General features: G+C 29.2%; 5 protein-coding genes across 5 annotated transcripts; all 5 read right to left on the bottom strand.

Moving 5' to 3' along the window:
* Nucleotides 1–275: 275 nt before the first annotated feature.
* On the bottom strand, nt 276–749 carry GO595_003891 (uncharacterized protein; the record flags this gene model as incomplete). Its single annotated transcript, XM_067916961.1, has 1 exon — nt 276–749. One exon carries the CDS (start codon nt 747–749, stop codon nt 276–278), a length of 474 nt encoding a protein of 157 aa, XP_067776178.1.
* Nucleotides 750–777: 28 nt separating this feature from the next.
* On the bottom strand, nt 778–1,083 carry GO595_003890 (Cap protein; the record flags this gene model as incomplete). Its single annotated transcript, XM_067916960.1, has 1 exon — nt 778–1,083. One exon carries the CDS (start codon nt 1,081–1,083, stop codon nt 778–780), a length of 306 nt encoding a protein of 101 aa, XP_067776177.1.
* A 3,063-nt stretch (nt 1,084–4,146) lies between these two features.
* GO595_003889 (Cap protein) lies at nt 4,147–4,659 on the bottom strand (the record flags this gene model as incomplete). Its single annotated transcript, XM_067916959.1, has 1 exon — nt 4,147–4,659. The coding sequence occupies one exon, from the start codon at nt 4,657–4,659 to the stop codon at nt 4,147–4,149; it is 513 nt and encodes a 170-aa protein (XP_067776176.1).
* Nucleotides 4,660–10,873: 6,214 nt separating this feature from the next.
* On the bottom strand, nt 10,874–11,386 carry GO595_003888 (Cap protein; the record flags this gene model as incomplete). The annotated part of the gene is made up of 1 exon (XM_067916958.1): nt 10,874–11,386. One exon carries the CDS (start codon nt 11,384–11,386, stop codon nt 10,874–10,876), a length of 513 nt encoding a protein of 170 aa, XP_067776175.1.
* A 6,211-nt stretch (nt 11,387–17,597) lies between these two features.
* On the bottom strand, nt 17,598–18,110 carry GO595_003887 (Cap protein; the record flags this gene model as incomplete). The annotated part of the gene is made up of 1 exon (XM_067916957.1): nt 17,598–18,110. The coding sequence occupies one exon, from the start codon at nt 18,108–18,110 to the stop codon at nt 17,598–17,600; it is 513 nt and encodes a 170-aa protein (XP_067776174.1).
* Between the last annotated feature and the right edge of the window lie 2,875 nt (nt 18,111–20,985).

Raw genomic sequence — 20,985 nt, 5'->3', positions numbered from 1 at the left:
AATGCACTCATTCGCCATTAGGGCTTCTTTTGGGGGAGGGGGTACCTTGGTTTAAAGAAAAAGAAAAAAAGAAAAAAGTTCTCAATTGCCCATAGAGTGAACAAACTTTGTTATTATCACTTATGTGCTGAGTCGAAAAGAAAAAAAAAATTAACCAGAAAAACCGATAGAAAAAAGAAATTATCTTAAAATCAATTGAATGGTTTACATTTTACAATTAAAAATTAAATGAATAATTAGAATTAGGAACAATTAAAACACTGGGTGCAGATACTTCAAAAATGATAATAAGTACCTGAACTAGAAATAGATGATTGATGTAAATAATTGACATATATCTCAGTATATTCAGAATTGGGTTGATTAGGTTCAATTTGAATAATAACATAATAATGTGTTGGATCTATTGTCTGATTTAAATTAGTGATATAAGTAAATTGTGATAATGGAATAAAACCAGGAATATCTGAAATAGATATAAAAGATATTGGTATAATAACCTTAATAGTAGATCCAATTTCATAAGCAATTCTTTTAGTACTAGAACCACCAGGATAATTAACAATGGTATCTTGAATAGTATAATTAGGAATCCTACCATTGTTCTTAAGAACTTCATAAGCACGATCTAGATCATATTTAGTAAGAGGTGGATTAATAGGAGGTACCAACTTACGTTGTATAACACGTCCCTTATTACGTGAATAATAAGATTCACTAATAGGTCCAATACGATGTGGATCAAACATAAAAAATAACAGTGGGGAAAATTTTTTATTAATAAGTAATAGCATAATTTAATTGAACCCCTAAGAACTTATCGGTGATTTCAGTACCAGGAATGGATACTTTTAAACATAAAACAATACAATCACCTGAATTCAAATTACGTGCTAACCTAGTACGAAATACTTGAGTCTGTTGAGCATTAGGGGTAAGGTACCCTGACATTATAACATTTTGATTGGGTTCATATAATGAAACAGGAGCAGCAGGGGTACCAAGTGACATAGATTGAGGAACTGTACCATCTGGAACATATACTAGAGCCCATAATAATGGAATATCAACATCTGTAATCATTTTTAAAAGTAAAATTCTTTACTTTACGCATTCCTTGGGTACCGACAGCAATCATAAGAGTGTTATTGACTTGATCACCGACGGCACCGTCACCAGAGCCTGTATTAAATGTAATGTTTCCGGAACAATTACAAGTCTCATTAGAATACTTTACAGTCTTTAATGGACNGCCGCGNGAATAACTACGTCTACGTAATCTACGAGGCATAACAATAAAAAAATTTAATGTTGTGGGAGATTTATTAATTGAGGGTGAATTAAATAGGGAAGGAACATCCTTACGGCGACGATCATAACGGATGGCACCTATTGAGATGATTGGGAGAACAATAGCAATTCTCAACCAACTGAGGATTCTCCTTAATAAAAGCCCTTTAAGTAGGCCAACATTACTGAAAATATATGGATTTAACTTGACCTTCATTGTCTGGCATAAGACATGGAGCAGGGGGAGTAAATACTGGAGGAGGTATTGGATACGGTTTTTCATCGTCTTCCGATTGTAAGGATTCAGGATAAACATTATTAAAAATCAAAATTGTCGTCGCTAAAACCAAAATTATCAAAGGATTCTTCATATTCCATGGATCTAAAAATAAAAATGATTTTTCCCACATAATGTCAAGTTAGGAACTTGCTTATGACATGTTACATGAAAAACTTTAATTTTACAACATGTCAATTGAATACTTTACTAAAAAGAAGAAAATTGAATAGAAAAAATTCCAACGGTTAAGAAATGTATGAGATACAAATTATAAAATAAAATTTCAATGGATATATTTGGTCGGATAAAAATCAGTTCATTCAGATGGAAGTAAATCCACGAGCCAAAAGGTGGTGTTTTACGTGGAACAACCCACCAGATAATTGGCAAACATTATTATCAGTAAAAGATGCAGTGGAAGATTTAAATACAATGTTAAGAAATAATATTATCAATGACATCAAAAGATTAATTGCAGAAGAGGAATTCGCTCCCTCGACGGGAACTAAACACATTCAGGGATATTTACATGTAGAAAAAAATTATTATAGAAACACATTAAGTGCAGCTTTCCCAGGTTGTTATTTTATAGTTGCAAATGGGTCAGAATTGGACAATTATAGATATTGCACAAAAACAGGAAGAAATATTTTAAAGTTAGGAGAATTTACTCAAGATACTGAGAAGTATATTTCAAAATTAGAACGGACCAAGAAATTGTTGGATGATTTAATTACAATACCATGGTTGGAATTCACTAATAAATATCCATTAGAGGCGTTTCACCAAAGGAACAAATTATTGGATTGGAAGAGTGATCATATCAAAAAAATGTAATGCATGGAATGGAAATCTGAAATTAAAGAACTGGTGGATATGGGGGACCACCTGGAGTCGGAAAGAGTAGATGGGTGAGGAACCAATTCGAGCCAAATGAGATATGTACAGAAGTGGCAAAATAAATGGTTTGATGGTTATGATGACTTGGAAACAAAGTGCATACTATTCGAAGATGTAGACCCTGATAAAATTAAAGTATTGATGTCATTCCTGAAGACTTGGGCAGATCGTTACTATCAAACACAAGAAATAAAAGGAGCAAGAACAGTGATTAATCCGGGTAAATGGTTCATAGTAATCACTGCAAATTACTCAATGGAAGAATGCATAGAAAATAAAGTAGATCTGGATGCCTTACGAAGAAGATTTACTGAAGTCGAAATAAAATCTGAAGAAGATGTATTCCTAAGTACCAGACTGGATAAGTCTATTTTAATGAATTAAATAAAAAATTAATTCATTTTGCAATTTAACCTTAAATGTTATTGAAGGTACCTAAATTGAATGCCTATTCAATTGGAATAAAAATCCTATCGTTTAACGGTCACCAAAAAGACGATCAAAATGAATTGAATTTCAACGTAAAGTATTCAATTAAAAGTGAACTGAAGTATTCAATTGGTACAAAAAATAATTTAGAGCCTAGGTAATAATCCTTTGGAGGTACCAACTAACGTCCTCCGCAGGAAAAGACTAGGCTCTAAATATTTTTATTTTTAATCGTCTAAATAACGGTCAACAACAAAAAGAAAAAGTGCCTAACCCCCACCCCTGTTGCACTTTATCTACTTCTCTGGTCTCCGCCCTTATATAAAAAAGGGCTCCGCGAGGTCGGGCTACGGCCAGCTCGTGATAAATGCACTCATTCGCCATTAGGGCTTCTTTTGGGGGAGGGGGTACCTTGGTTTAAAGAAAAAGAAAAAAAGAAAAAAGTTCTCAATTGCCCATAGAGTGAACAAACTTTGTTATTATCACTTATGTGCTGAGTCGAAAAGAAAAAAAAAATTAACCAGAAAAACCGATAGAAAAAAGAAATTATCTTAAAATCAATTGAATGGTTTACATTTTACAATTAAAAATTAAATGAATAATTAGAATTAGGAACAATTAAAACACTGGGTGCAGATACTTCAAAATTGGTTTCACGAATATAAAATACAAGAGAATTATTAGATGTAAAAAAAACCCAACTGTTCGATTATTAACTGATGGAAAAGTAGTACCAAAATCATATAAATAATAATAATAAGTACCTGAACTAGAAATAGATGATTGATGTAAATAATTGACATATATCTCAGTATATTCAGAATTGGGTTGATTAGGTTCAATTTGAATAATAACATAATAATGTGTTGGATCTATTGTCTGATTTAAATTAGTGATATAAGTAAATTGTGATAATGGAATAAAACCAGAAACATCTGAAATAGATATAAAAGATATTGGTATAATAACCTTAATAGTAGATCCAATTTCATAAGCAATTCTTTTAGTACTAGAACCACCAGGATAATTAACAATGGTATCTTGAATAGTATAATCAGGAATCCTACCATTGTTCTTAAGAACTTCATAAGCACGATCTAGATCATATTTAGTAAGAGGTGGATTAATAGGAGGTACCAACTTACGTTGTATAACACGTCCCTTATTACGTGAATAATAAGATTCACTAATAGGGTCCAATACGATGTGGATCAAACATAAAAAATAACAGTGGGAAAATTTTTTTATTAATAAGTAATGGCATAATTTAATTGATCCCCTAAGAACTTATCGGTGATTTCAGTACCAGGAATGGATACTTTTAAACATAAAACAATACAATCACCTGAATTTAAATTACGTGCTAACCTAGTACGAAATACTTGAGTCTGTTGAGCATTAGGGGTAAGGTACCCTGACATTATAACATTTTGATTGGGTTCATATAATGAAACAGGAGCAGCAGGGGTACCAAGTGACATAGATTGAGGAACTGTACCATCTGGAACATATACTAGAGCCCATAATAATGGAATATCAACATCTGTAATCATTTTTAAAGTAAAATTCTTTACTTTACGCATACCTTGGGTAGCGACAGCAGTGATAAGAGTGGTATTTACTTGATCACCTACGGCACCGTCACCAGAGCCTGTATTAAATGTAATGTTTCCGGAACAATTATAAGTCTCATTAGAATACTTTACAGTCTTTAATGGACGTCCACGTGAATAACTACGTCTACGTAATCTACGAGGCATAACAATAAAAAATTTAATGTTGTGGGAGATTTATTAATTGAGGGTGAATTAAATAGGAAGGAACATCCTTACGGCGACGATCATAACGGATGGCACCTATTGAGATGATTGGGAGAACAATAACCCAATTCTCAACCAACTGAGGATTCTCCTTAATAAAGCCCTTAAGTAGGCCAACATTACTGAAATATATGGATTTAACTTGACCTTCATTGTCTGGCATAAGACATGGAGCAGGGGGAGTAAATACTGGAGGAGGTATTGGATACGGTTTTTCATCGTCTTCCGATTGTAAGGATTCAGGATAAACATTATTAAAAATCAAAATTGTCGTCGCTAAAACCAAAATTATCAAAGGATTCTTCATATTCCATGGATCTAAAAAATAAAAATGATTTTTCCCACATAATGTCAAGTTAGGAACTTGCTTATGACATGTTACATGAAAAACTTTAATTTTTACAACATGTCAATTGAATACTTTACTAAAAAAGAAGAAAATTGAATAGAAAAAATTCCAACGGTTAAGAAATGTATGAGATACAAATTATAAAATAAAATTTCAATGGATATATTTGGTCGGATAAAATCAGTTCATTCAGATGGAAGTAAATCCACGAGCCAAAAGGTGGTGTTTTACGTGGAACAACCCACCAGATAATTGGCAAACATTATTATCAGTAAAAGATGCAGTGGAAGATTTAAATACAATGTTAAGAAATAATATTATCAATGACATCAAAAGATTAATTGCAGAAGAGGAATTCGCTCCCTCGACGGGAACTAAACACATTCAGGGATATTTACATGTAGAAAAAAAATTATTATAGAAACACATTAAGTGCAGCTTTCCCAGGTTGTTATTTTATAGTTGCAAATGGGTCAGAATTGGACAATTATAGATATTGCACAAAAACAGGAAGAAATATTTTAAAGTTAGGAGAATTTACTCAAGATACTGAGAAGTATATTTCAAAATTAGAACGGACCAAGAAATTGTTGGATGATTTAATTACAATACCATGGTTGGAATTCACTAATAAATATCCATTAGAGGCGTTTCACCAAAGGAACAAATTATTGGATTGGAAGAGTGATCATATCAAAAAATGTAATGCATGGAATGGAAAGCTGAAATTAAAGAACTGGTGGATATGGGGACCACCTGGAGTCGGAAAGAGTAGATGGAAAAAAAAAAAAAAAAAGAGGAGGAACAAGAATAATAAATAAAATGGTGTAATATATATAAAATCATGAAATGTGTAATGTTGTATGATATTAAATTAAAAATGTATTCATAAGTAAAAGTTTTAATGAGCTTTCACCAAATACAATGCCCACTAAACAATTTCTGATAATTTTTACTATAATATTTTGAGTTATTATAATTTATTTAAGTATAACTTACTAATTTTGTAAATTTTGCGATAACTCAAAAAAGTGAAAGATGATATTATAGCTTAGTTAATATTAAAGGTGTAAATAACGAGATCTCTCATTAATATATGAGAGTAGATACTTAATATTAAAATGATTGACTTTGGTTTTTTACGACCTAATTTATAAATTTTTAGCTTGAGCGTTTTGAACCAAAGCCAAAACGATCGTGTCATTAAAATTTTGGGTATACCCATCGATGCGAACAATAGATAACCGTTAAGAAATCAAATTCATTGTTGAAGAGAAAACAAGTTATATCCAGTGTATGTTTTTGTACATCTATATAACTTTGATTCTATCTCAAATTGTATGTGTTAGTCTAAGTTTTTTTAAGAGATAAAAAAAATTTATACTCTAAAATCACAAATCAACAAAAATTTATAAAAATATTCGCATTATGAAACATATACCATGTAATATGCTTAGTAAAAAAAAAAAACCTTGATGTTGTATTTCAAAAAAGTTTACTTTTTAATTCCAATTTTTTTTCATTTCATTTGTTAAATAAAAATAATTTCTTTAAGAACAAAGAAATAAAAAAAAAAAAAAAAATGTATTTATTAATATATTTCAAATCAAACATCCAATTAATCAACCTTCAAAATATAAGCACAAAATATTTAAAATATTTATTTTTATTCAATATTTCAACATTAATAATTTATGTTTTTGTCTTTAATTTTATTTTCTTGAGGTTATTTTCAAATAATTCATTTAAAAAATATAATATCAACAAAACAAAATGTAACATACAAATTATTTCATTAATATTTATTTTATTTATCAAAAATTCATTTCAATTTGTATATGTTAATGAAAATCAAACATTAATATTAAATAATGAAACTGATTTTTCAAATGATTATGAAAATCATCAAAATTCAGCACAACATTTAATCATTGAAGGAATTGATACAATACCAAGTTCAGCTTTTGCAAAATGGAATTCATTATCTTCAGTTGAAATTGGTAAATTAGTTTATACAATTGGTCAAAAATGCATTTTCAAGCTGTAATAACTTAGAAATTGTTGAATTAGGAGAAGATTTAATAACAATTGGAAACTATGCATTTCAAAGCTGTGTTAATATCAAAAACATTACAATTCCAAAATCAGTCACATCAATATCAGCAAATCCATTTATATATTGTTCAAAACTTCAATTTATTTATGTTTCCAATGAAAATTTATATTATTCTAATTATGAAAATGATGGAATTTTATATGATAAAAAAAAAAAAAAATTAATTATTTATCCACCAGGAAATGTAACAAATTCATATACAATACTAAATTCAGTTATATCAATATGTGAAAGAGCATTTATGACATGTTATAATATCAAAACGATTATTCTTGAAGAAAATGTTGAAACTATTGAAAGTTATGCATTTTATTCATGTTCTAATTTAGAAACACTTTTTATTGGCGAAAATGTTAAAACAATTGGAAATTATGCATTTTCTTATTGTCCATCACTTAAATGTATTTATTTTAATGGTAATGAATCACCAACAGTTGGAAATGGATTTGATGGTGTCACAGTTACATCTGTTATGGTGCCTTCGACATATAATGGTGACACATTTGGCAGTTTTCTGTTGCCAAAGGAACAATAATTGACGAATGCATTCCATCAACACAAACATTTTCTCAATCAAATATATTTACTAATTCAAATACATTTTCGAATTCAAATTCATTTTCATTATCAAATACTTTTTCTAATTCAAATAACTTTACTAAATCAAATTCATTTTCATTATCAAATACTTTTTCTAATTCAAATACATTTACTAATTCAAATACATATAATAAATCAAGCGCATTTTCATTATCAAATACATTCACTAAATCAAATACGTTTATTCAATATCAAAGCATCACTGTATCAATTTCGAATATAACATTAGCTAATACATTTACATTAACATATACATTATCATTTACATATTATATTTCGATCATAAATTTCACATATTCGAATAGTTTTATAATTTCAAATATTAATGTTAATAACACTCTCTCAAATATATATATTCAAAGTATGTTTATTTATTATGAATATACGATTGCCCTTAAGTAGGCCAACATTACTGAAATATATGGATTTAACTTGACCTTCATTGTCTGGCATAAGACATGGAGCAGGGGGAGTAAATACTGGAGGAGGTATTGGATACGGTTTTTCATCGTCTTCCGATTGTAAGGATTCAGGATAAACATTATTAAAATCAAAATTGTCGTCGCTAAAACCAAAATTATCAAAGGATTCTTCATATTCCATGGATCTAAAAAAAAAAAATGATTTTTCCCACATAATGTCAAGTTAGGAACTTGCTTATGACATGTTACATGAAAAACTTTAATTTTACAACATGTCAATTGAATACTTTACTAAAAAAGAAGAAAAATTGAATAGAAAAAAATTCCAACGGTTAAGAAATGTATGAGATACAAATTATAAAATAAAATTTCAATGGATATATTTGGTCGGATAAAAATCAGTTCATTCAGATGGAAGTAAATCCACGAGCCAAAAGGTGGTGTTTTACGTGGAACAACCCACCAGATAATTGGCAAACATTATTATCAGTAAAAGATGCAGTGGAAGATTTAAATACAATGTTAAGAAATAATATTATCAATGACATCAAAAGATTAATTGCAGAAGAGGAATTCGCTCCCTCGACGGGAACTAAACACATTCAGGGATATTTACATGTAGAAAAAAAATTATTATAGAAACACATTAAGTGCAGCTTTCCCAGGTTGTTATTTTATAGTTGCAAATGGGTCAGAATTGGACAATTATAGATATTGCACAAAAACAGGAAGAAATATTTTAAAGTTAGGAGAATTTACTCAAGATACTGAGAAGTATATTTCAAAAATTAGAACGGACCAAGAAATTGTTGGATGATTTAATTACAATACCATGGTTGGAATTCACTAATAAATATCCATTAGAGGCGTTTCACCAAAGGAACAAATTATTGGATTGGAAGAGTGATCATATCAAAAAATGTAATGCATGGAATGGAAATCTGAAATTAAAGAACTGGTGGATATGGGGACCACCTGGAGTCGGAAAGAGTAGATGGGTGAGGAACCAATTCGAGCCAAATGAGATATGTACGAAGTGGCAAAATAAATGGTTTGATGGTTATGATGACTTGGAAACAAAGTGCATACTATTCGAAGATGTAGACCCTGATAAAATTAAAGTATTGATGTCATTCCTGAAGACTTGGGCAGATCGTTACTATCAAACACAAGAAATAAAAGGAGCAAGAACAGTGATTAATCCGGGTAAATGGTTCATAGTAATCACTGCAAATTACTCAATGGAAGAATGCATAGAAAATAAAGTAGATCTGGATGCCTTACGAAGAAGATTTACTGAAGTCGAAATAAAATCTGAAGAAGATGTATTCCTAAGTACCAGACTGGATAAGTCTATTTTAATGAATTAAATAAAAAATTAATTCATTTTGCAATTTAACCTTAAATGTTATTGAAGGTACCTAAATTGAATGCCTATTCAATTGGAATAAAAATCCTATCGTTTAACGGTCACCAAAAAGACGATCAAAATGAATTGAATTTCGATGTAAAGTATTCAATTAAAAGTGAACTGAAGTATTCAATTGGGATAAAAAATAATTTAGAGCCTAGGTAATAATCCTTTGGAGGTACCAACTAACGTCCTCCGCAGGAAAAGACTAGGCTCTAAATATTTTTATTTTTAATCGTCCTAAATAACGGTCAACAACAAAAAGAAAAAGTGCCTAACCCCCACCCCTGTTGCACTTTATCTACTTCTCTGGTCTCCGCCCTTATATAAAAAAGGGCTCCGCGAGGTCGGGCTACGGCCAGCTCGTGATAAATGCACTCATTCGCCATTAGGGCTTCTTTTGGGGGGAGGGGGTACCTTGGTTTAAAGAAAAAGAAAAAAAAAAAAAAAAAGTTCTCAATTGCCCATAGAGTGAACAAACTTTGTTATTATCACTTATGTGCTGAGTCGAAAAGAAAAAAAAAATTAACCAGAAAAACCGATAGAAAAAAGAAATTATCTTAAAATCAATTGAATGGTTTACATTTTACAATTAAAAAATAAATGAATAATTAGAATTAGGAACAATTAAAACACTGGGTGCAGATACATCAAAAATTGGTTTCACGAATATAAAATACAAGAGAATTATTAGATGTAAAAAAAACCCAACTGTTCGATTATTAACTGATGGAAAAGTAGTACCAAAATCATATAAATAATAATAATAAGTACCTGAACTAGAAATAGATGATTGATGTAAATAATTGACATATATCTCAGTATATTCAGAATTGGGTTGATTAGGTTCAATTTGAATAATAACATAATAATGTGTTGGATCTATTGTCTGATTTAAATTAGTGATATAAGTAAATTGTGATAATGGAATAAAACCAGAAACATCTGAAATAGATATAAAAGATATTGGTATAATAACCTTAATAGTAGATCCAATTTCATAAGCAATTCTTTTAGTACTAGAACCACCAGGATAATTAACAATGGTATCTTGAATAGTATAATCAGGAATCCTACCATTGTTCTTAAGAACTTCATAAGCACGATCTAGATCATATTTAGTAAGAGGTGGATTAATAGGAGGTACCAACTTACGTTGTATAACACGTCCCTTATTACGTGAATAATAAGATTCACTAATAGGTCCAATACGATGTGGATCAAACATAAAAAATAACAGTGGGAAAATTTTTTTATTAATAAGTAATAGCATAATTTAATTGAACCCCTAAGAACTTATCGGTGATTTCAGTACCAGGAATGGATACTTTTAAACATAAAACAATACAATCACCTGAATTCAAATTACGTGCTAACCTAGTACGAAATACTTGAGTCTGTTGAGCATTAGGGGTAAGGTACCCTGACATTATAACATTTTGATTGGGTTCATATAATGAAACAGGAGCAGCAGGGGTACCAAGTGACATAGATTGAGGAACTGTACCATCTGGAACATATACTAGAGCCCATAATAATGGAATATCAACATCTGTAATCATTTTTAAAGTAAAATTCTTTACTTTACGCATACCTTGGGTAGCGACAGCAGTGATAAGAGTGGTATTTACTTGATCACCTACGGCACCGTCACCAGAGCCTGTATTAAATGTAATGTTTCCGGAACAATTATAAGTCTCATTAGAATACTTTACAGTCTTTAATGGACGTCCGCGTGAATAACTACGTCTACGTAATCTACGAGGCATAACAATAAAAAATTTAATGTTGTGGGAGATTTATTAATTGAGGGTGAATTAAATAGTGAAGGAACATCCTTACGGCGACGATCATAACGGATGGCACCTATTGAGATGATTGGGAGAACAATAACCCAATTCTCAACCAACTGAGGATTCTCCTTAATAAAGCCCTTAAGTAGGCCAACATTACTGAAATATATGGATTTAACTTGACCTTCATTGTCTGGCATAAGACATGGAGCAGGGGGAGTAAATACTGGAGGAGGTATTGGATACGGTTTTTCATCGTCTTCCGATTGTAAGGATTCAGGATAAACATTATTAAAATCAAAATTGTCGTCGCTAAAACCAAAATTATCAAAGGATTCTTCATATTCCATGGATCTAAAAATAAAAATGATTTTTCCCACATAATGTCAAGTTAGGAACTTGCTTATGACATGTTACATGAAAAACTTTAATTTTACAACATGTCAATTGAATACTTTACTAAAAAGAAGAAAATTGAATAGAAAAAATTCCAACGGTTAAGAAATGTATGAGATACAAATTATAAAATAAAATTTCAATGGATATATTTGGTCGGATAAAATCAGTTCATTCAGATGGAAGTAAATCCACGAGCCAAAAGGTGGTGTTTTACGTGGAACAACCCACCAGATAATTGGCAAACATTATTATCAGTAAAAGATGCAGTGGAAGATTTAAATACAATGTTAAGAAATAATATTATCAATGACATCAAAAGATTAATTGCAGAAGAGGAATTCGCTCCCTCGACGGGAACTAAACACATTCAGGGATATTTACATGTAGAAAAAAAATTATTATAGAAACACATTAAGTGCAGCTTTCCCAGGTTGTTATTTTATAGTTGCAAATGGGTCAGAATTGGACAATTATAGATATTGCACAAAAACAGGAAGAAATATTTTAAAGTTAGGAGAATTTACTCAAGATACTGAGAAGTATATTTCAAAATTAGAACGGACCAAGAAATTGTTGGATGATTTAATTACAATACCATGGTTGGAATTCACTAATAAATATCCATTAGAGGCGTTTCACCAAAGGAACAAATTATTGGATTGGAAGAGTGATCATATCAAAAAATGTAATGCATGGAATGGAAATCTGAAATTAAAGAACTGGTGGATATGGGGACCACCTGGAGTCGGAAAGAGTAGATGGAAAAAAACGAGAAAAAAGAGGAGGAACAAGAATAATAAATAAAATGGTGTAATATATATAAAATCATGAAATGTGTAATGTTGTATGATATTAAATTAAAAATGTATTCATAAGTAAAAGTTTTAATGAGCTTTCACCAAATACAATGCCCACTAAACAATTTCTGATAATTTTTACTATAATATTTTGAGTTATTATAATTTATTTAAGTATAACTTACTAATTTTGTAAATTTTGCGATAAAAAAAAAAAGTGAAAGATGATATTATAGCTTAGTTAATATTAAAGGTGTAAATAACGAGATCTCTCATTAATATATGAGAGTAGATACTTAATATTAAAATGATTGACTTTGGTTTTTTACGACCTAATTTATAAATTTTTAGCTTGAGCGTTTTGAACCAAAGCCAAAACGATCGTGTCATTAAAATTTTGGGTATACCCATCGATGCGAACAATAGATAACCGTTAAGAAATCAAATTCATTGTTGAAGAGAAAACAAGTTATATCCAGTGTATGTTTTTGTACATCTATATAACTTTGATTCTATCTCAAATTGTATGTGTTAGTCTAAGTTTTTTTAAGAGATAAAAAAAATTTATACTCTAAAATCACAAATCAACAAAAATTTATAAAAATATTCGCATTATGAAACATATACCATGTAATATGCTTAGTAAAAACAAAAACCTTGATGTTGTATTTCAAAAAAGTTTACTTTTTAATTCCAATTTTTTTTCATTTCATTTGTTAAATAAAAATAATTTCTTTAAGAACAAAGAAATGTTTCAAAAAAAAAAAATGTATTTATTAATATATTTCAAATCAAACATCCAATTAATCAACCTTCAAAATATAAGCACAAAATATTTAAAATATTTATTTTTATTCAATATTTCAACATTAATAATTTATGTTTTTTGTCTTTAATTTTATTTTCTTGAGGTTATTTTCAAATAATTCATTTAAAAAAATATAATATCAACAAAACAAAATGTAACATACAAATTATTTCATTAATATTTATTTTATTTATCAAAAATTCATTTCAATTTGTATATGTTAATGAAAATCAAACATTAATATTAAATAATGAAACTGATTTTTCAAATGATTATGAAAATCATCAAAATTCAGCACAACATTTAATCATTGAAGGAATTGATACAATACCAAGTTCAGCTTTTGCAAAATGGAATTCATTATCTTCAGTTGAAATTGGTAAATTAGTTTATACAATTGGTCAAAATGCATTGTCAAGCTGTAATAACGTAGAAATTGTTGAATTAGGAGAAGATTTAATAACAATTGGAAACTATGCATTTCAAAGCTGTGTTAATATCAAAAAACATTACAATTCCAAAATCAGTCACATCAATATCAGCAAATCCATTTATATATTGTTCAAAACTTCAATTTATTTATGTTTCCAATGAAAATTTATATTATTCTAATTATGAAAATGATGGAATTTTATATGATAAAAATATTGAAAAATTAATTATTTATCCACCAGGAAATGTAACAAATTCATATACAATACTAAATTCAGTTATATCAATATGTGAAAGAGCATTTATGACATGTTATAATATCAAAACGATTATTCTTGAAGAAAATGTTGAAACTATTGAAAGTTATGCATTTTATTCATGTTCTAATTTAGAAACACTTTTTATTGGCGAAAAATGTTAAAACAATTGGAAATTATGCATTTTCTTATTGTCCATCACTTAAATGTATTTATTTTAATGGTAATGAATCACCAACAGTTGGAAATGGATTTGATGGTGTCACAGTTACATCTGTTATGGTGCCTTCGACATATAATGGTGACACATTTGGCAGTTTTCTGTTGCCAAAGGAACAATAATTGACGAATGCATTCCATCAACACAAACATTTTCTCAATCAAATATATTTACTAATTCAAATACATTTTCGAATTCAAATTCATTTTCATTATCAAATACTTTTTCTAATTCAAATAACTTTACTAAATCAAATTCATTTTCATTATCAAATACTTTTTCTAATTCAAATACATTTACTAATTCAAATACATATAATAAATCAAGCGCATTTTCATTATCAAATACATTCACTAAATCAAATACGTTTATTCAATATCAAAGCATCACTGTATCAATTTCGAATATAACATTAGCTAATACATTTACATTAACATATACATTATCATTTACATATTATATTTCGATCATAAATTTCACATATTCGAATAGTTTTATAATTTCAAATATTAATGTTAATAACACTCTCTCAAATATATATATTCAAAGTATGTTTATTTATTATGAATATACGATTGCCCTTAAGTAGGCCAACATTACTGAAATATATGGATTTAACTTGACCTTCATTGTCTGGCATAAGACATGGAGCAGGGGGAGTAAATACTGGAGGAGGTATTGGATACGGTTTTTCATCGTCTTCCGATTGTAAGGATTCAGGATAAACATTATTAAAATCAAAATTGTCGTCGCTAAAACCAAAATTATCAAAGGATTCTTCATATTCCATGGATCTAAAAATAAAAATGATTTTTCCCACATAATGTCAAGTTAGGAACTTGCTTATGACATGTTACATGAAAAACTTTAATTTTACAACATGTCAATTGAATACTTTACTAAAAAAGAAGAAAATTGAATAGAAAAAATTCCAACGGTTAAGAAATGTATGAGATACAAATTATAAAATAAAATTTCAATGGATATATTTGGTCGGATAAAATCAGTTCATTCAGATGGAAGTAAATCCACGAGCCAAAAGGTGGTGTTTTACGTGGAACAACCCACCAGATAATTGGCAAACATTATTATCAGTAAAAGATGCAGTGGAAGATTTAAATACAATGTTAAGAAATAATATTATCAATGACATCAAAAGATTAATTGCAGAAGAGGAATTCGCTCCCTCGACGGGAACTAAACACATTCAGGGATATTTACATGTAGAAAAAAAATTATTATAGAAACACATTAAGTGCAGCTTTCCCAGGTTGTTATTTTATAGTTGCAAATGGGTCAGAATTGGACAATTATAGATATTGCACAAAAAACAGGAAGAAATATTTTAAAGTTAGGAGAATTTACTCAAGATACTGAGAAGTATATTTCAAAATTAGAACGGACCAAGAAATTGTTGGATGATTTAATTACAATACCATGGTTGGAATTCACTAATAAATATCCATTAGAGGCGTTTCACCAAAGGAACAAATTATTGGATTGGAAGAGTGATCATATCAAAAAATGTAATGCATGGAATGGAAATCTGAAATTAAAGAACTGGTGGATATGGGGACCACCTGGAGTCGGAAAGAGTAGATGGGTGAGGAACCAATTCGAGCCAAATGAGATATGTACGAAGTGGCAAAATAAATGGTTTGATGGTTATGATGACTTGGAAACAAAGTGCATACTATTCGAAGATGTAGACCCTGATAAAATTAAAGTATTGATGTCATTCCTGAAGACTTGGGCAGATCGTTACTATCAAACACAAGAAATAAAAGGAGCAAGAACAGTGATTAATCCGGGTAAATGGTTCATAGTAATCACTGCAAATTACTCAATGGAAGAATGCATAGAAAATAAAGTAGATCTGGATGCCTTACGAAGAAGATTTACTGAAGTCGAAATAAAATCTGAAGAAGATGTATTCCTAAGTACCAGACTGGATAAGTCTATTTTAATGAATTAAATAAAAAATTAATTCATTTTGCAATTTAACCTTAAATGTTATTGAAGGTACCTAAATTGAATGCCTATTCAATTGGAATAAAAAATCCCTATCGTTTAACGGTCACCAAAAAAGACGATCAAAATGAATTGAATTTCAACGTAAAGTATTCAATTAAAAGTGAACTGAAGTATCCAATTGGTACAAAAAATAATTTAGAGCCTAGGTAATAATCCTTTGGAGGTACCAACTAACGTCCTCCGCAGGAAAAAGACTAGGCTCTAAATATTTTTTATTTTTAATCGTCTAAATAACGGTCAACAACAAAAAGAAAAAAGTGCCTAACCCCCCCACCCCCTGTTGCACTTTATCTACTTCTCTGGTCTCCGCCCTTATATAAAAAAGGGCTCCGCGAGGTCGGGCTACGGCCAGCTCGTGATAAATGCACTCATTCGCCATTAGGGCTTCTTCTGGGGGAGGGGGTACCTTGGTTTAAAGAAAAAAAAAAAAAAAAAAAAAAAGTTCTCAATTGCCCATAGAGTGAACAAACTTTGTTATTATCACTTATGTGCTGAGTCGAAAAGAAAAAAAAAATTAACCAGAAAAACCGATAGAAAAAAGAAATTATCTTAAAATCAATTGAATGGTTTACATTTTACAATTAAAAATTAAATGAATAATTAGAATTAGGAACAATTAAAACACTGGGTGCAGATACTTCAAAATTGGTTTCACGAATATAAAATACAAGAGAATTATTAGATGTAAAAAAACCAACTGTTCGATTATTAACTGATGGAAAAGTAGTACCAAAATCATATAAATAATAATAATAAGTACCTGAACTAGAAATAGATGATTGATGTAAATAATTGACATATATCTCAGTATATTCAGAATTGGGTTGATTAGGTTCAATTTGAATAATAACATAATAATGTGTTGGATCTATTGTCTGATTTAAATTAGTGATATAAGTAAATTGTGATAATGGAATAAAACCAGAAACATCTGAAATAGATATAAAAGATATTGGTATAATAACCTTAATAGTAGATCCAATTTCATAAGCAATTCTTTTAGTACTAGAACCACCAGGATAATTAACAATGGTATCTTGAATAGTATAATCAGGAATCCTACCATTGTTCTTAAGAACTTCATAAGCACGATCTAGATCATATTTAGTAAGAGGTGGATTAATAGGAGGTACCAACTTACGTTGTATAACACGTCCCTTATTACGTGAATAATAAGATTCACTAATAGGTCCAATACGATGTGGATCAAACATAAAAATAACAGTGGGAAAATTTTTTATTAATTTTTAATAGCATAATTTAATTGAACCCCTAAGAACTTATCGGTGATTTCAGTACCAGGAATGGATACTTTTAAACATAAAACAATACAATCACCTGAATTTAAATTACGTGCTAACCTAGTACGAAATACTTGAGTCTGTTGAGCATTAGGGGTAAGGTACCCTGACATTATAACATTTTGATTGGGTTCATATAATGAAACAGGAGCAGCAGGGGTACCAAGTGACATAGATTGAGGAACTGTACCATCTGGAACATATACTAGAGCCCATAATAATGGAATATCAACATCTGTAATCATTTTTAAAGTAAAATTCTTTACTTTACGCATACCTTGGGTAGCGACAGCAGTGATAAGAGTGGTATTTACTTGATCACCTACGGCACCGTCACCAGAGCCTGTATTAAATGTAATGTTTCCGGAACAATTATAAGTCTCATTAGAATACTTTACAGTCTTTAATGGACGTCCGCGTGAATAACTACGTCTACGTAATCTACGAGGCATAACAATAAAAAATTTAATGTTGTGGGAGATTTATTAATTGAGGGTGAATTAAATAGGAAGGAACATCCTTACGGCGACGATCATAACGGATGGCACCTATTGAGATGATTGGGAGAACAATAACCCAATTCTCAACCAACTGAGGATTCTCCTTAATAAAGCCCTTAAGTAGGCCAACATTACTGAAATATATGGATTTAACTTGACCTTCATTGTCTGGCATAAGACATGGAGCAGGGGGAGTAAATACTGGAGGAGGTATTGGATACGGTTTTTCATCGTCTTCCGATTGTAAGGATTCAGGATAAACATTATTAAAATCAAAAATTGTCGTCGCTAAAACCAAAATTATCAAAGGATTCTTCATATTCCATGGATCTAAAAATAAAAATGATTTTTCCCACATAATGTCAAGTTAGGAACTTGCTTATGACATGTTACATGAAAAACTTTAATTTTACAACATGTCAATTGAATACTTTACTAAAAAGAAGAAAATTGAATAGAAAAAATTCCAACGGTTAAGAAATGTATGAGATACAAATTATAAAATAAAAATTTCAATGGATATATTTGGTCGGATAAAATCAGTTCATTCAGATGGAAGTAAATCCACGAGCCAAAAGGTGGTGTTTTACGTGGAACAACCCACCAGATAATTGGCAAACATTATTATCAGTAAAAGATGCAGTGGAAGATTTAAATACAATGTTAAGAAATAATATTATCAATGACATCAAAAGATTAATTGCAGAAGAGGAATTCGCTCCCTCGACGGGAACTAAACACATTCAGGGATATTTACATGTAGAAAAAAAATTATTATAGAAACACATTAAGTGCAGCTTCCCCTGGTTGTTATTTTATAGTTGCAAATGGGTCAGAATTGGACAATTATAGATATTGCACAAAAACAGGAAGAAATATTTTTAAAGTTAGGAGAATTTACTCAAGATACTGAGAAGTATATTTCAAAATTAGAACGGACCAAGAAATTGTTGGATGATTTAATTACAATACCATGGTTGGAATTCACTAATAAATATCCATTAGAGGCGTTTCACCAAAGGAACAAATTATTGGATTGGAAGAGTGATCATATCAAAAAATGTAATGCATGGAATGGAAATCTGAAATTAAAGAACTGGTGGATATGGGGACCACCTGGAGTCGGAAAGAGTAGATGGAAAAAAACGAGAAAAAAGAGGAGGAACAAGAATAATAAATAAAATGGTGTAATATATATAAAATCATGAAATGTGTAATGTTGTATGATATTAAATTAAAAATGTATTCATAAGTAAAAGTTTTAATGAGCTTTCACCAAATACAATGCCCACTAAACAATTTCTGATAATTTTTACTATAATATTTTGAGTTATTATAATTTATTTAAGTATAACTTACTAATTTTTGTAAATTTTGCGATAACTCAAAAAAGTGAAAGATGATATTATAGCTTAGTTAATATTAAAGGTGTAAATAACGAGATCTCTCATTAATATATGAGAGTAGATACTTAATATTAAAATGATTGACTTTGGTTTTTTACGACCTAATTTATAAATTTTTTAGCTTGAGCGTTTTGAACCAAAGCCAAAACGATCGTGTCATTAAAATTTTGGGTATACCCATCGATGCGAACAATAGATAACCGTTAAGAAATCAAATTCATTGTTGAAGAGAAAACAAGTTATATCCAGTGTATGTTTTTGTACATCTATATAACTTTGATTCTATCTCAAATTGTATGTGTTAGTCTAAGTTTTTTAAGAGATAAAAAAATTTATACTCTAAAATCACAAATCAACAAAATTTATAAAAATATTCGCATTATGAAACATATACCATGTAATATGCTTAGTAAAAAACAAAAACCTTGATGTTGTATTTCAAAAAAGTTTACTTTTTAATTCCAATTTTTTTTCATTTCATTTGTTAAATAAAAATAATTTCTTTAAGAACAAAGAAATGTTTCAAATGAAAAAAATGTATTTATTAATATATTTCAAATCAAACATCCAATTAATCAACCTTCAAAATATAAGCACAAAATATTTAAAATATTTATTTTTATTCAATATTTCAACATTAATAATTTATGTTTTTGTCTTTAATTTTATTTTCTTGAGGTTATTTTCAAATAATTCATTTAAAAAATATAATATCAACAAAACAAAATGTAACATACAAATTATTTCATTAATATTTATTTTATTTATCAAAAATTCATTTCAATTTGTATATGTTAATGAAAATCAAACATTAATATTAAATAATGAAACTGATTTTTCAAATGATTATGAAAATCATCAAAATTCAGCACAACATTTAATCATTGAAGGAATTGATACAATACCAAGTTCAGCTTTTGCAAAATGGAATTCATTATCTTCAGTTGAAATTGGTAAATTAGTTTATACAATTGGTCAAAATGCATTTTCAAGCTGTAATAACTTAGAAATTGTTGAATTAGGAGAAGATTTAATAACAATTGGAAACTATGCATTTCAAAGCTGTGTTAATATCAAAAACATTACAATTCCAAAATCAGTCACATCAATATCAGCAAATCCATTTATATATTGTTCAAAACTTCAATTTATTTATGTTTCCAATGAAAATTTATATTATTCTAATTATGAAAATGATGGAATTTTATATGATAAAAATATTGAAAAATTAATTATTTATCCACCAGGAAATGTAACAAATTCATATACAATACTAAATTCAGTTATATCGATATGTGAAAGAGCATTTATGACATGTTATAATATCAAAACGATTATTCTTGAAGAAAATGTTGAAACTATTGAAAGTTATGCATTTTATTCATGTTCTAATTTAGAAACACTTTTTATTGGCGAAAATG

This window comes from Histomonas meleagridis (genome assembly GCF_020186115.1).
Source record: "Histomonas meleagridis strain 2922-C6/04-10x chromosome Unknown contig_23, whole genome shotgun sequence".
Lineage (NCBI taxonomy): Eukaryota > Parabasalia > Tritrichomonadida > Dientamoebidae > Histomonas > Histomonas meleagridis.
This window is presented reverse-complemented; position numbering and strand designations above follow the sequence as displayed.